General features: G+C 36.2%; 7 protein-coding genes across 9 annotated transcripts in view; 3 read left to right on the top strand and 4 right to left on the bottom strand.

Moving 5' to 3' along the window:
• The window catches only part of LOC110373547 (uncharacterized), a 248,659-nt gene that overhangs the window by 214,698 nt on the left and 18,752 nt on the right, over positions 1–15,209 (top strand). The gene's annotated exons all lie outside the window — the stretch shown is intronic.
• LOC135118216 (putative nuclease HARBI1) lies at positions 2,587–3,479 on the top strand. The gene is made up of 4 exons (XM_064039515.1): positions 2,587–2,695; positions 2,773–2,917; positions 3,001–3,327; positions 3,403–3,479. Exons 2-4 carry the CDS (start codon positions 2,872–2,874, stop codon positions 3,462–3,464), a joined length of 435 nt encoding a protein of 144 aa, XP_063895585.1. The 5' UTR covers positions 2,587–2,695; positions 2,773–2,871; the 3' UTR covers positions 3,465–3,479.
• Positions 3,507–4,666, bottom strand: LOC135118199 (uncharacterized). The gene is made up of 7 exons (XM_064039481.1): positions 4,566–4,666; positions 4,410–4,476; positions 4,296–4,331; positions 4,095–4,187; positions 3,943–4,017; positions 3,759–3,850; positions 3,507–3,666 (listed from the first exon to the last, which is right to left on the bottom strand). The coding sequence occupies exons 1-7, from the start codon at positions 4,578–4,580 to the stop codon at positions 3,514–3,516; spliced, it is 531 nt and encodes a 176-aa protein (XP_063895551.1). The 5' UTR covers positions 4,581–4,666; the 3' UTR covers positions 3,507–3,513.
• Positions 4,699–5,607, bottom strand: LOC135118206 (uncharacterized). Its single transcript, XM_064039491.1, has 3 exons — positions 5,165–5,607; positions 4,844–5,048; positions 4,699–4,746 (listed from the first exon to the last, which is right to left on the bottom strand). Exons 1-3 carry the CDS (start codon positions 5,224–5,226, stop codon positions 4,699–4,701), a joined length of 315 nt encoding a protein of 104 aa, XP_063895561.1. The 5' UTR covers positions 5,227–5,607.
• On the top strand, positions 5,625–7,114 carry LOC135118205 (uncharacterized). The gene is made up of 8 exons (XM_064039490.1): positions 5,625–5,771; positions 5,873–6,058; positions 6,149–6,215; positions 6,293–6,328; positions 6,437–6,528; positions 6,606–6,680; positions 6,773–6,864; positions 6,955–7,114. Exons 1-5 carry the CDS (start codon positions 5,766–5,768, stop codon positions 6,526–6,528), a joined length of 387 nt encoding a protein of 128 aa, XP_063895560.1. The 5' UTR covers positions 5,625–5,765; the 3' UTR covers positions 6,606–6,680; positions 6,773–6,864; positions 6,955–7,114.
• LOC135118236 (putative nuclease HARBI1) lies at positions 7,105–8,080 on the bottom strand. Its single transcript, XM_064039554.1, has 4 exons — positions 7,928–8,080; positions 7,706–7,850; positions 7,296–7,622; positions 7,105–7,220 (listed from the first exon to the last, which is right to left on the bottom strand). The coding sequence occupies exons 1-4, from the start codon at positions 8,078–8,080 to the stop codon at positions 7,159–7,161; spliced, it is 687 nt and encodes a 228-aa protein (XP_063895624.1). The 3' UTR covers positions 7,105–7,158.
• The window catches only part of LOC135118175 (uncharacterized), a 57,932-nt gene continuing 50,842 nt past the window's right edge, over positions 8,120–15,209 (bottom strand). The window contains exons 1-3 of one of the 2 annotated variants that reach the window (XR_010277408.1): positions 8,732–8,880; positions 8,353–8,567; positions 8,123–8,256 (exon numbers count right to left, since the gene is read on the bottom strand). Coding sequence is in view for 1 of the 2 variants with exons in the window: in XM_064039429.1 (XP_063895499.1) it covers positions 8,146–8,256; positions 8,353–8,419 (178 nt within the window). In the remaining variant the exon portion in view is untranslated. Of the gene's footprint in view, positions 8,257–8,352; positions 8,568–8,731; positions 8,881–15,209 lie in introns of those variants that run through there. The other variant, XM_064039429.1, reaches the window with a different exon arrangement.

Here is a 15,209-nt window from a genome sequence, read left to right as displayed (position 1 = left end):
ATTGAAAATACAAGAGTGCCTTATACCTCTGCTTACCCCCCAAGGGAGTATATGCCTATGTCTTACCTTTGTCTAATAAATTGCCAAAGAATATGTTCCGGGAATTTTTGTGTGACGCAAGCCTTGGGACTTTAGTTACAGAATATGATTGCTTAAAACCTTTATTGTTGAAAAATATCGCGAACCAGGTTTTGCTTGAATTTTCAAAAAACTATTTATTTTTTCATGTAATAAAACTTAAATTATTTAGCCTAGCTGTTTCCCTATTATGAACGTTGAGTCCAACCAAAAGCCACTAAGAATAATAGTATTTTATGTAGATAAATATTTCGAGTCATATTTTATACTTGGGGACCCCACACATTTAAGCCATCGATAAAATCCTTTGTCCTATCTTAAAAATGCAGTCACTTTTTATTAAAAACTAGCTTCAAACCTCCACTTTAGAGGCTTACAAACAGTGGACTAGCTAAAAAAAGATGTAGTAGGTACTAGGTAGCTTATACCCAATTCAGTATAACAATCTCGCTCGCTCAGAACTGAAACAAAACACTAGGCTTACAAAAATAGACAGCAGTTTGCACCAACATCACGTAGAGCCGTTTGTTTTTCATAATAGTTGCTTTTCTGAATTCTGCATTTTGTGTAGAGAAGTGAATAAATGGAGGTTTTGGTTTCGTGGTTTTAGAAATTCACTGCAAAATAGGTACGATGAAAATGTAATTTACGAAAAAACTAGCCTTTTTACTGCGGTTTCAGCCGCGTCACGTGGGCATTACTGCCTTTATCGGGATAAATATAGCCTATATTACTCCAATATTTATAATATAATATAATATTTATTGTTTTATATCGGTCCAATAGTTTTTGAGTTTATTCATTGCAAACAAACCAAAAACCTAAATGTTTCCCCTATATGAATTAGTATAGATTTATTATTAACTTCAATTCTTTTTATTTGCATACCTATTCACATTGCATATTTATTCAATCTACAACTATTTACAAATCAAATAGTTACACATATTTGCTACGTTTAATTTAATCACAAACAGAATATCGTTTAATTGCAAAATCAAAATTAGTTACATTACTAAAGTCAATAAATAAGTTCCCGTCTGTTTATTAATTTTTGAAGTGATGTAATAGCATTTATTGGTTATTTCATTTTTCTACTTCTCCGTGGTTCAGAAGAAATATTCAAAAGCAAATGTTTAGTCTCGTCTTTGTTGTATATCATGAGAAGAATATTTCGATTTTTGCCGTGTAAGACATTTCATATTTGCTTCTAGAATATTTTGCATACTCTGCCGTATTTTTATAAAAATATATCGACCTTAAGTTTTGCATCATTGCACCTGCCATTCTGTCGAGTATAATTATATAAAGAAAAGTTATACCTAGTGAAATGTATTTAAAATCCATCTTTTTATTGTACTCTATACATTTTAATGGCTTCCGCCCATGGTATCTACTACTACTAGCGGAAACTACTCCGCGCAGCCAAATAAGCCTTCCTCAAAAAATTAACAGTTTAAAGAACACTGACAGAATTTTGCAAATCAGTTGAGTAGTTCCTAAGATTAGTGCTTTCAAACTATTCAGCTTTATAACATCAAGCATATATCCGTATGCACTTCAATTAGCTTTAAGCTTACAGCTAATCTTCGAACAGGAAATGAACTGAAATGTGTAGAAACATAAACCGTTTCAGTCGTACAGTAACTGGCAGCTGTCATAACTGTGCTGGGCCTGCAGTCTCGACAAAGATAGCGATCGCTTAACGACAAAATTCGGTCGATAAGTCCTAACGATCCGATCGTAACGATTTTTGGTAGTCTCTACTGCCAAAACTATCGAGTGTCATCGCAAAGTTACCGAATATTTTCGGTAAGATAACGATTTATCGTTATGTCATAGAATTTCCTTGCGACAGTTTTTGACAGCCCGCTAAGTGATAGCTACTATCGATATCGTTCCTATATTTGTTTATTTTACGTCAGAAAATATTAAATAAATAGTAATTTAATAAATAATGGCTTCTGAATATTTAGCATGGGACTTAGTTGTGCTCGAGCACAGACGCGATGTGCTTATGGGTCGACAAATAGCACGAAACAAGCGAAACGATGAAAATCCCTTGGATTTGGAGGATGGCCAATTTCTTCAAATGTATAGAATTTCAAAGGAAATGTTTCACAGGCTACTAAGTGAACTGCGTCCATCTCTCCAAAGACGACGGCCTTACGGACTTTCTGTGGAGTCCCAAGTAAGTGTCTTTGCGACCTACCGTGCATAAATAATATTTCTATAATATATTTTTCTTATAACTAAGGTTGAACTTTTTAAATTTTCTTCTTATTAGATACTGACGGCACTCCGATTTTACGCATGTGGGTGCTACCAACAACCTGTTGGCTTGCAGTGGGGTTGTAGCATGAGCCAAAAATCTGTTAGCCGAGTCATCCGGGCTGTAACTTCGGCAATAAATGAAAAACTTTTAAGAAAATATATTAAATTTCCAATGACTCAAGGAGAACGCCATGCGGCAAAACAGAAATTTAGAAATGCCCACAGCCATTCCCAGGTAATTGGAGCCATTGATTGCACCCATATAAAAATTTTAGCTCCTAAGACCAATGAGGAGTCTTATGTGAGTGGTCACCATGAGGGCCATTCATTAAATGTGCAAGCTGTAAGTTGACCTTCAGTTCTATAATATCTAAAAATATTGTTTGAAAAATATGTACTTACATATTTAATATATTACAGGTGTGTGACCCTGATCTTATTATTTTAAATATTAATGCTCGATGGCCAGGAGCGAGACATGATGCTCACATATGGGCAAATTCACCGGTGCGCTCAACAATGAAGCGACATTTTGAAAATGGGGACCGCCGTGCTTGGCTGCTTGGTAAATAAATGAACATTATAAATCTGCCTCGAAGAGGTTGCCCATTCGACTTCTGAAATTACTTTGTATTTTTAATCTTTTAGGTGATGATGGATATCCTCTGGAACCGTGGTTAATGACTCCCATAAAACATCAACAGCCTGGCACACCGGAATATAAATATACCGAAGCACACTGCTCAGCTAGGAACATCATAGAAAGATGCTTCGGTGTGCTAAAATCTGTGTTTAGATGTCTATCACACCAACGCCAGTTAATGTACGAACCCTATATGGCTGGCCTAATAATTAACGCATGTGCAGTGCTCCACAATATGCGGATAACATATAAATTACCGGAACCAGAGTCCACCACATCCATGCAGCTGGTGGATAATAGTAGATTCCATGATGATATGTTAGAAGTTACAGGTAACTTATGAACTGATTTTTTATTTTACTATGTATGTATACCTAACACCAATACATTTTATTTTTGTTATGCAGGTTCTGGGCGAGCTGTTGCAGAGCGCATAAGAAGAAGGCTAATTAACACTAGTTTCACATAATTATTATACTTTTTCATTTATGTACTGTTTCAAATAAAAACATTTTATATCATTTATTATTTTTATTTATGTAATTATTTATTGCGTCAGCTATTTTGTTTCCGACTTTTACCAATTGCAGCGTCGCCTCGGCTTGTACCTTGGCTGCCTCAGCCTGCATCTTGGCAGCATCTGCTTGCGCTTGAGCAGCAGTTGCCAGCATCTAAAAAACGTTGGATTTACTGAATGTGTCTTAATGTTCTCTAGCATGCTAGTGTGTATAATAATTAAGAGGAAATTTACACTATAACACACCTTCATTGTAGCAGCATTTGCTTCTGCAACTGCTAGAAATTCTCGTCGAGCTGCACTATATTGCTCAGAAACACTTTGGCGAGGATTCAGATCTGAAAATACCAAAATTATTGGTATTGTAGGAATTATTGGCTGACCCACCTGCAGAACTAATGTTTTTATTATAAATAAAATTTAAGCTTACTCCTCTTTCTTCTGGGTCTCTGTCGCAGTGGTGGTGTTGATGATGCAACAGTTTCTGTCCTTCTGCCACGTACTGCTGGAATTATCAATTATAACACATTAAATAAAAATCAATGAAAATAAACATAGGTGAGCAAAATAACTGCAACTTACTCATTTGTAGTACTGGCGACTGAGGGGCATCTTGCACTTGTTCTTGGATGGGTGGTGGTGAAGAACCAGCCGTTGCTCTGCTGTCATTGATTGCTAAAATATTTTGTTAATTAATATTTTGGTAACATTAGTGTACAGATGTATACACATAATAAAATATATTATAGCAGTAACCAACTAGTTACTAAAACTCCAACTTACTTGTTTCAGTCGGTAACAATTCCACAAAATCTCTAGCTGTAATAAAATAAATAGTAACATTAAAATTAAAATAATTATATTTTGAATTGAGTACCTATTAATTTAAAAACTTACCCTGAGAATGAGGTAAGGTGAGAACCTCAGAGATTACCACCCCAGCCTCCATCTCATGTTGTAATAACTGTAAATAACAATAAAAGTATTTTAGTGTTATCAACATTCAAAGATTGAGAATATTAAATTGTATTGAATACAATAATCACAACTTACATCTTCCTCTGGCATAGCGTCCGGGCAGTCTGTCCCAAAGGAATAATCTGCCCCAACTATTGAAATTATCCGGCTCTCGGCCTCGGTCAGGGAGCAGTGCTGACGCCTCGGTTGCCGGTACGTTTTGTTCTTTTTAATTTTGCCGCCTTACTGCAAGCGCGGCTTTTAAGTCTCTCCAAACCTACAATTAGAATAATTAACTCAAGTAAATAATAAAAAACTGACGTGGCATGTACATGCTTATAATTAAAACCAATTCAATCTTTGAAAAGACTTACCGTCATCCACTGCTCTGGTGTCTTTCTAGACCCGTTAGGGAGATTATTGAGCTCCTCGGCAACCTCCCTCCAGCCCGTTTCGAAATTTTCCCGGCCCTGCAAGCCGGTAAATTTCCGCGTGTGCAAATATGGACGCGCTTCTAATATTGATAGTAGTGCATCAATTTGAGCGGGTGTAACACGAGGGCTACGCAGACGCTTACGCCTGAAACATTAAAGTAGTCATTATGTAAACACAGAATACTTCGGATGTATACAAAGTATTCAATTTAGTAAGTACCAAGAATAGGAATAAAAAATTCTCGTTGTAGATGTACTTACCTGACGCTCAAGCTGCTGGCACCCGGCAGGCCTGCGCCTGTTTCAATGACTTCACCGTCCATGAATAGTAATGAATACACCGTTCTCCTTTATTATTATTATAAATCAAACCAATGTTCAAGTGCACAAACAAACTTGACATTGACAGTTTGTTTATGTTCTATGTCTGTATTGCAAGTACGCAAACTATTAAGATCTTTAATATGTGTTTTCTTAAAAAACGGTATGTTTTACTTACACGGTTCGATGCAAAAAGTTTTAATATGATAAGGTTCATCTATTTTCTTTATAATTGTCAAAGGAAACAAAATTGGTTGTGCAAATCTTGTCTACCATTTCTCCCTATAATACAAGGATTTTTTTTACATGCAACATTTTAATACAAATTCACCGCACTATGAATACGGTTTTCGCTATCGTACCGACACGAATATGTCATGATAATTAGCTAGGGCTATCAATATTAGAAGCGCGTCCATATTTGCACACGCGGAAATTTACCGGCTTGCAGGGCCGGGAAAATTTCGAAACGGGCTGGAGGGAGGTTGCCGAGGAGCTCAATAATCTCCCTAACGGGTCTAGAAAGACACCAGAGCAGTGGATGACGGTAAGTCTTTTTCAAAGATTGAATTGGTTTTAATTATAAGCATGTACATGCCACGTCAGTTTTTTTTTATTATTTACTTGAGTTAATTATTCTAATTGTAGGTTTGGAGAGACTTAAAAAGCCGCGCTTGCAGTAAGGCGGCAAAATTAAAAAAAGAACAAAAACGTACCGGCAACCGAGGCGTCAGCACTGCTCCCCTGACCGAGGCCGAGAGCCGGATAATTTCAATAGTTGGGGCAGATTATTCCTTTGGGACAGACTGCCCGGACGCTATGCCAGAGGAAGATGTAAGTTGTGATTATTGTATTCAATACAATTTAATATTCTCAATCTTTGAATGTTGATAACACTAAAAATACTTTTATTGTTATTTACAGTTATTACAACATGAGATGGAGGCTGGGGTGGTAATCTCTGAGGTTCTCACCTTACCTCATTCTCAGGGTAAGTTTTAAATTAATAGGTACTCAATTCAAAATATAATTATTTTAATTTTAATGTTACTATTTATTTTATTACAGCTAGAGATTTTGTGGAATTGTTACCGACTGAAACAAGTAAGTTGGAGTTTTAGTAACTAGTTGGTTACTGCTATAATATATTTTATTATGTGTATACATCTGTACACTAATGTTACCAAAATATTAATTAACAAAATATTTTAGCAATCAATGACAGCAGAGCAACGGCTGGTTCTTCACCACCACCCATCCAAGAACAAGTGCAAGATGCCCTCAGTCGCCAGTACTACAAATGAGTAAGTTGCAGTTATTTTGCTCACCTATGTTTATTTTCATTGATTTTTATTTAATGTGTTATAATTGATAATTCCAGCAGTACGTGGCAGAAGGACAGAAACTGTTGCATCATCAACACCACCACTGCGACAGAGACCCAGAAGAAAGAGGAGTAAGCTTAAATTTTATTTATAATAAAACATTAGTTCTGCAGGTGGGTCAGCCAATAATTCCTACAATACCAATAATTTTGGGTATTTTCAGATCTGAATCCTCGCCAAAGTGTTTCTGAGCAATATAGTGCAGCTCGACGAGAATTTCTAGCAGTTGCAGAAGCAAATGCTGCTACAATGAAGGTGTGTTATAGTGTAAATTTCCTCTTAATTATTATACACACTAGCATGCTAGAGAACATTAAGACACATTCAGTAAATCCAACGTTTTAGATGCTGGCAACTGCTGCTCAAGCGCAAGCAGATGCTGCCAAGATGCAGGCTGAGGCAGCCAAGGTACAAGCCGAGGCGACGCTGCAATTGGTAAAAGTCGGAAACAAAATAGCTGACGCAATAAATAATTACATAAATAAAAATAATAAATGATATAAAATGTTTTTTATTTGAAACAGTACATAAATGAAAAAAGTATAATAATTATGTGAAACTAGTGTTAATTAGCCTTCTTCTTATGCGCTCTGCAACAGCTCGCCCAGAACCTGCATAACAAAAATAAAATGTATTGGTGTTAGGTATACATACATAGTAAAATAAAAAATCAGTTCATAAGTTACCTGTAACTTCTAACATATCATCATGGAATCTACTATTATCCACCAGCTGCATGGATGTGGTGGACTCTGGTTCCGGTAATTTATATGTTATCCGCATATTGTGGAGCACTGCACATGCGTTAATTATTAGGCCAGCCATATAGGGTTCGTACATTAACTGGCGTTGGTGTGATAGACATCTAAACACAGATTTTAGCACACCGAAGCATCTTTCTATGATGTTCCTAGCTGAGCAGTGTGCTTCGGTATATTTATATTCCGGTGTGCCAGGCTGTTGATGTTTTATGGGAGTCATTAACCACGGTTCCAGAGGATATCCATCATCACCTAAAAGATTAAAAATACAAAGTAATTTCAGAAGTCGAATGGGCAACCTCTTCGAGGCAGATTTATAATGTTCATTTATTTACCAAGCAGCCAAGCACGGCGGTCCCCATTTTCAAAATGTCGCTTCATTGTTGAGCGCACCGGTGAATTTGCCCATATGTGAGCATCATGTCTCGCTCCTGGCCATCGAGCATTAATATTTAAAATAATAAGATCAGGGTCACACACCTGTAATATATTAAATATGTAAGTACATATTTTTCAAACAATATTTTTAGATATTATAGAACTGAAGGTCAACTTACAGCTTGCACATTTAATGAATGGCCCTCATGGTGACCACTCACATAAGACTCCTCATTGGTCTTAGGAGCTAAAATTTTTATATGGGTGCAATCAATGGCTCCAATTACCCTGGGAATGGCTGTGGGCATTTCTAAATTTCTGTTTTGCCGCATGGCGTTCTCCTTGAGTCATTGGAAATTTAATATATTTTCTTAAAAGTTTTCATTTATTGCCGAAGTTACAGCCCGGATGACTCGGCTAACAGATTTTGGCTCATGCTACAACCCCACTGCAAGCCAACAGGTTGTTGGTAGCACCCACATGCGTAAAATCGGAGTGCCGTCAGTATCTAATAAGAAGAAAATTTAAAAAGTTCAACCTTAGTTATAAGAAAAATATATTATAGAAATATTATTTATGCACGGTAGGTCGCAAAGACACTTACTTGGGACTCCACAGAAAGTCCGTAAGGCCGTCGTCTTTGGAGAGATGGACGCAGTTCACTTAGTAGCCTGTGAAACATTTCCTTTGAAATTCTATACATTTGAAGAAATTGGCCATCCTCCAAATCCAAGGGATTTTCATCGTTTCGCTTGTTTCGTGCTATTTGTCGACCCATAAGCACATCGCGTCTGTGCTCGAGCACAACTAAGTCCCATGCTAAATATTCAGAAGCCATTATTTATTAAATTACTATTTATTTAATATTTTCTGACGTAAAATAAACAAATATAGGAACGATATCGATAGTAGCTATCACTTAGCGGGCTGTCAAAAACTGTCGCAAGGAAATTCTATGACATAACGATAAATCGTTATCTTACCGAAAATATTCGGTAACTTTGCGATGACACTCGATAGTTTTGGCAGTAGAGACTACCAAAAATCGTTACGATCGGATCGTTAGGACTTATCGACCGAATTTTGTCGTTAAGCGATCGCTATCTTTGTCGAGACTGCAGGCCCAGGCCCTGATGTGGTTTACGAGCTGTGATCGGTATTGCTTCGGATTTAGAACTGGTTCATCGGTTTCTAAAATTGGGATGCTGTGGTGATTGCATGGGTTCTTTCGAGTTTTGTAACTGTAAGTGAAAGAGGTATGTGGTGACATTTTGAAAAGATTAAGCTAACATTGGCCATGCATTTGTTACATTGAGCTCTCAAAGGACCAGCAGAAGGACCTATCTGCCTTTAAAACACAAATACATTAAGATCAGAACTCAACATGATGTTTGTTTATATCACTTTTCTTTATTCATGACCTGCACTTATGCAAGCCGAAGCTCTATGCATACATAGTTAACAGTAACACTTCAAAACCTTTGAAAATTCATTAAAAACATTCGAAATCCGTCAAAAAACTTTCCACGTTTTATCGCTAAACTTTACCTCGAATTCTATGACGATGAAAAGGCCGAACTTGGTTGTTTAAAGACCTACATAACAGTCTTCCTTACCTCACCCGTCACCTTAAACCTAGCCCATAAAGGTTCAAGTCTAGACAGATTGCGTTTAGAGCTGTCTAGCAATTAATTGTACCTAACGCAATTACCGTGGACACTGGAAGGATTACTATCATAAGTTGCTCGGGAGATTCGTTCTTATCAGAGTAAATTGGAGACAAATTGCTTGGGGATTCTTGTGTGGTGCCGTGCATACGCTGAAGCGGGTAGCGATTTGTATAAAGTAATAAGTATAATTGTTGTCTTGTTGTAGTGACTAGTGCGTATGTGATTGCTGAATAAAATATCGGGGGCTGATAAAGTTTAAATAAGCATCAGGTGTCTTTGCAGTGGTAAACAGTTATGGTACGATAACTTCACAATTTGCTTGTGGACATAGAAAAGTAGCTGTTCCTCGCAGTGCTACCCGCGTTTCAGAGAAACTGCTTTCCAACAGTGAAAGAATTTTTAAAGTCGGTTAAGCATTTTTGGATTAAAATCCTCTGTATAATATAATTGAAACGGAACTGTAACTTACTTTCTTTATTGTCTATTTTAGTTCCTCTTAATTGCATCGTTTGCTAATTACTACCCTTACAATATTACAAAATATGATTTATACAAACACGAGAAGTACCCATTTAGGTAAACCTTTTTATGTAAATGACTACACACCTTCAGTGGTCTAATATAGTTAAGCGTGAGTCGTGCTGAAGGAATATGTTATCAGTAGGTACTAATAAGCATGCAAATTGATGTACCACGTGTTTGCATATATATTTGTTTAATCAAAATAGTATTTCTGGAGAAGGTTAAGAAGATATTTATAATAATGGATATATGTATGTAGGTATTTTCTTGCGTATTGATGTGTTAAAATACGATAAGTTACTTATTAAAATTACACGTTGGCTTTGAGATATATTCATGCATGATATGTGCTTGCTTTGTAGGTATTTCAAACCCGTTCGGTAAAAAGTAAAGTAAACTAAAGTTACTGGCTCATGAAGTAAAATTGTACTTCATTTTGAAACCTCTTGCCTCCCATAACTTGGGCCAACCAACTGATCCTTTTTTTCCATTAAAATATGTACAAAGGGTGTGATTGCCAACATCTTATAGCTCCATTCACATTAGCTACGACTTTTGTTGCCATCTGGTTCAAAAAGAGCTTTTCATTACATTACGACATTTTCCGAAAGTGGTATTCACGATTTAACTTTGCAAGAATTCGTACTTAAGGGTTTCAGTCTGGGTGAAGCTCTAAAGTTACGATTTCTTATATAATTGATCTTTTATTTACGTCTGGTAACGAAGTCAAGGTCAAATGTCAAATAGGCTTTTGAAGGTCCTTATAAAACGTCACACTAGTTGCATGGTTCCAAACAGTTGGTCTCATGGAGAAAAGCCGACAAGAAACTCCATAGAGATTCTTTTTAAGAAGTAATATGTTCGCAAGGACTGTGTGTTGTTCAATTGTTTTCCTTAACTTTTCATACAAATTGCAGGCTCCGAGAAAAATACGAGTTGAGTCCTTACAAGGAAACCCGTACATGTTTATAATAGGTCATATCTTCCGGTAGACTCCACCGTCTTTTATCTTGCCGTAGGCGTGAATGCCTGGAATTTACCCTCGCGCCGACCTTATGGTCGCCATTTGTTATTTTTTGGGATTTTCTCGCGAATATCATGTTGAGTGAAAATGTTTCTCGTTTTGACGTTAAGCTTTAGAGGGCAAACTGTAAACTTTTAGTCACGCGATAGTTTGTTTGGGATCATAAATCGGTATGAAGATTAGAACGCACATTACAAAGGTCAGCTATTTAGCTGGTATTAGACTGACTAAAAACTTTGATAGGAATCAAGACTTTCTTTGAAAATAATGCCAAACATCGGTCAACTCTCGGCCAACTATTTAGTCTGCAGTGTGCTGGTAATCAACAATATCAAAATTTTTACGAACTACAATACAGTTGTAACATTAATAAAAGGACGTAAGTGTCCTATATTCAGGGTGAAGACAAATCTTTTTACATACGTTTGTATAATATTTCTTACAATTGTATTACTGACAGGCTGTCACAGTACAAAGGTTGTATGATCCATTACTCTTACTAGATGTATTACACGTAACAACTGACAGGCAGGCCTTAGGTTTTCAGCAAGAATTGCGTCTTGGGAATTCTAGTCCTAATAGAAGATATTGCGAACTTGATATACTGTTGAATTAGGTAACTAAGACAGATTTGATCTTGAAGTAGGTCTGAAAGACTTGCTACAAATTCGGAATACGGACTTTTATTTTATTCTTATAAAAATTACTACTATACTTATACTATAGGTACTTATACTATACTTATAAAATAAAGTAATGTAACTACGGTGGTTTCTTGTCAATAGGATACCTTAGCCATTGAGTTATATATGTTATGGACCAAGTGATAAATTTGGCAGTATACATAATGCCCGGTCATTACGAAAAATGCCCAATATGAGAGTGCAATTTGATAATAATTATTTAAATAATCAAATTGACCGGGCACTATACATATTGCCCGTGACCTTTTGGGCAAAGTAATACAAACATATTTAATTTCAATTTTTTTTATTGTTATTGCCATTTAATTTAAAATAAACTAAGTATCAAACGCTATGCTAGGACAAGTAGTCCAATTAAGCAGGTCCAACTTCGAGAAAGAGTTGACCTTTCTCGAAGTTGGAATCTCTCCGCCGAATCCAACTCGGCTGGACAGAGTTCGGGAAACTACGCAATGTCTTTTCGTCCGACATGAGGTATGTGCCTCAAGACGAAAGTCTTCAACCAATGTGTGTTACCAGTGATGACTTACGGCACCAAAACGTGGTCTCTCACTATCGGCCTCATCTCAAAGCTCAAAGTCGCTCAACGAGCTATGGAGAGGGCTATGCTCGGAGTTTCTCTACGTGATCGAATCCGAAACGAGGAGATCCGTAGACGAACCAAAGTCACCGATATAGCCCACCGGATTAGCAAGTTGAAGTTGCAATGGGCTGGCCATATTGCTCGCAGAGCAGATGGCCGATGGGATCGTAAAGTGCTGGAGTGAGGACCACGGACTAGCAAGCGCAGCATAGGACGTCCACTAACAAGGTGAACAGACGACCTTATATAGGTCGCCGTCGACGCTGGATGCAGGTCGCCTCCAACAGGTATCTGTGGAGATCTAAGGGGGAGGCCTATGTTCAGCAGTGGACGTCCTATGGCTGAGATGATGAAATATCAAACCACTTATGTTATTACTTAATTAACCACTTAATAATCAGCCTCATGATTTGGATTAATTATGAAAGACTTCTGCCTTAAAAATTTACTAGTTTTTGCATTTAAAAGTTAAGGAAAGTTATATTAAAAATATAACAAAAAATATTATTATAAAAACAAAAATTTTACAACAAATCTTTGTTTTATAGAAATTACTTATTATTACAAAACAAAATAAACTAAAGTTTAAGCAATTACCTCCCCACTCAGAGACATTTAATGGTTACTTAAGCCATTCCTTAGTGAAGGATTTGTATGACATTCCTTCTCTAAGGAGTGACTTAAGTAATCATTAAATGTCTCTGAGTGGGGAGGTTAGACTTATTATTTGTCATAATTAACATCTTCTCTTAATAAAAGTCAAATGAAAATATCACCGCGTAAAATATAGCTTTTTTATCAAATTGCCCAACTGTCATGTAGCAATATAATAATGCCCGTGCAATGTGATAAATAATGAAGTTGAGATAGTTATTAATCATTTGGCCCGATAAAGCTAGACATTATTCATAATGCTCGGGCATTATTTATAATGATTAATTCGGGCATTATAAATAATGCCCGAATTAATCACATGGTCCATAACATATACATATTTGTAGGAAAATCAACTTACTTATGAAAACCATACAGAACAAAAAAACTAAGACCTGTTGCCTTCATTATCTCTTTCATTCTCACATGTAGTCTTCAATGGTTGAGCTTTAACTTGATGCATCGTTCTGCAGCTGTTATGTATGTATATTAGTCTCTCATGATCTTGCTATAGATAGGTATACCAATATCTTTAGCTAGTAAATCAATGAACTAGATAAAAACAGGCACTAAACATTTTCCATTTCCAAAGATATGACTTATTATCCCCCGAATAACAATCTCGGTCATTAACCGCTTGTAAGGATGCGTTTCCATTGTCGCGTCAGTCATTTATTGCCCTTTCTATTCGCATTTTTCTGTCTTGTCTTGCGATTCAGTTTAATATATAAACACGTACATATACATATACAATACCAAAAAGTATTATAAAAGCTGTTCACACTATCCACGTAAACTGCACTTCTGTTATAGGCTAATCATCCATAGAATAATCAAAAGTACCTAAAGTAAAGACAGGTGAGTTTTCTGTAAAACCTTACGTAGGTACCTATATCAACTTGAGAACCTAATAGTTTTTGGAAGTCGGTTAAAAACATATCGTTTTTAACGCGAAGTAGGCATAGTTTATTGCAATCTTCAAATTGACAATAGCCTAAAACATTTAATTCTGAACACCATAAAGTTTAAATAGCACGGCTCTCTGACTGATGTCATGACAAAATGGGAACGTGCCCTAACAGGGGTACCTCCCAATTAATGATCACGATTCTGCCCTGACGACTTTCCGATATCCGCTATTGGGTACTTCGGTACGCATCCGACACCAGCGGACCCAAAACATGATAATTTACTTGTAAATGTTCGCAATAAAGAAATGAAATTGCTCAAAAAAAGTGTTTTTGTGTCGAACTAACGAAGCCTAATTTGAGCGTGCATTTTTTTTGCGTGAATTGCGAGTTACATGAGATTGTTTATAGGGTTTTGGAGTAACATTTTTAAATTACTAGTTAACCGGTTACTATATTTTTTACTTGTTGAAAACTTACTATATTCCCCGTAGTTTTAGCTGCATTCTGAAGTAAGTACTTGTATAAAGCAAACTGATTTTTGAGCCATCCACTTAAGTCTAGTCTTTGCTTTTACTAAATTTTTTTTCACACATCTGTTCTAATGTTTTTTAGTATCGTTTCATATTTAAATTCTTATTTTTTTATACAAACCAACCTTTATAGCAAACAAAGAATACCATGAGAAATCACCCTATCATTACTTTTTAAAGATCCCAAGATTTCCCCAAGGCCCTTAAGGTTGATTGTTCTCAGCCTACTGAAAACTGAAACACCTCGGAGAATGTTACAATTTTCAGCCTTTTCAGACAGGTTGAGGGTTAGACATAATTAAAATTAAGTCTGTTTTGAATTTAGGTTACATTGTCTGACTAATCTTTAAAATTAAATCTATGTTATGAGTACTTGGGGTTTAATTTATGAAAAAAATCTCGGACTGTTAATTTGAACACTTTATAATTGTTTGTGTTATTCTTTTGCATACCGGTATGTAATTGTTTTTTCTCAAGCATCACCTGAAAATAGGCTCAAGTTTTTATCTGCAAATTAAAACTGATTAACATTAAAATACACAAATCGACAAACTCAGGTCAAAACACACACAAAATCATTGCAAAACGAAAATTATTCTGGTAACTCATTGTTACAGCCACGAAAATCAGAAACCAACTAATCAACAACGTCCACGGCCGTTTGAACACTATTCATTCATGTAGCTTTCAGTAATTAGAGGGTAAGCAGAAAGCTTGTAATAGTTTCAGCAATGTCATTAGGCTCCCTTCCAAGTTTTTGTCACGAATTTTATGGCAGCAGTACATTTTTGTGGATTCGTTTACTTAAAAGAGATGAAATTTAACAAAGGATTTAAGCTGCATCTTAAACAGGAAACGTACAA

This window comes from Helicoverpa armigera, chromosome 19 (assembly GCF_030705265.1).
Source record: "Helicoverpa armigera isolate CAAS_96S chromosome 19, ASM3070526v1, whole genome shotgun sequence".
In the NCBI taxonomy this organism is placed as follows: Eukaryota; Metazoa; Arthropoda; class Insecta; order Lepidoptera; family Noctuidae; genus Helicoverpa; species Helicoverpa armigera.
This window is presented reverse-complemented; position numbering and strand designations above follow the sequence as displayed.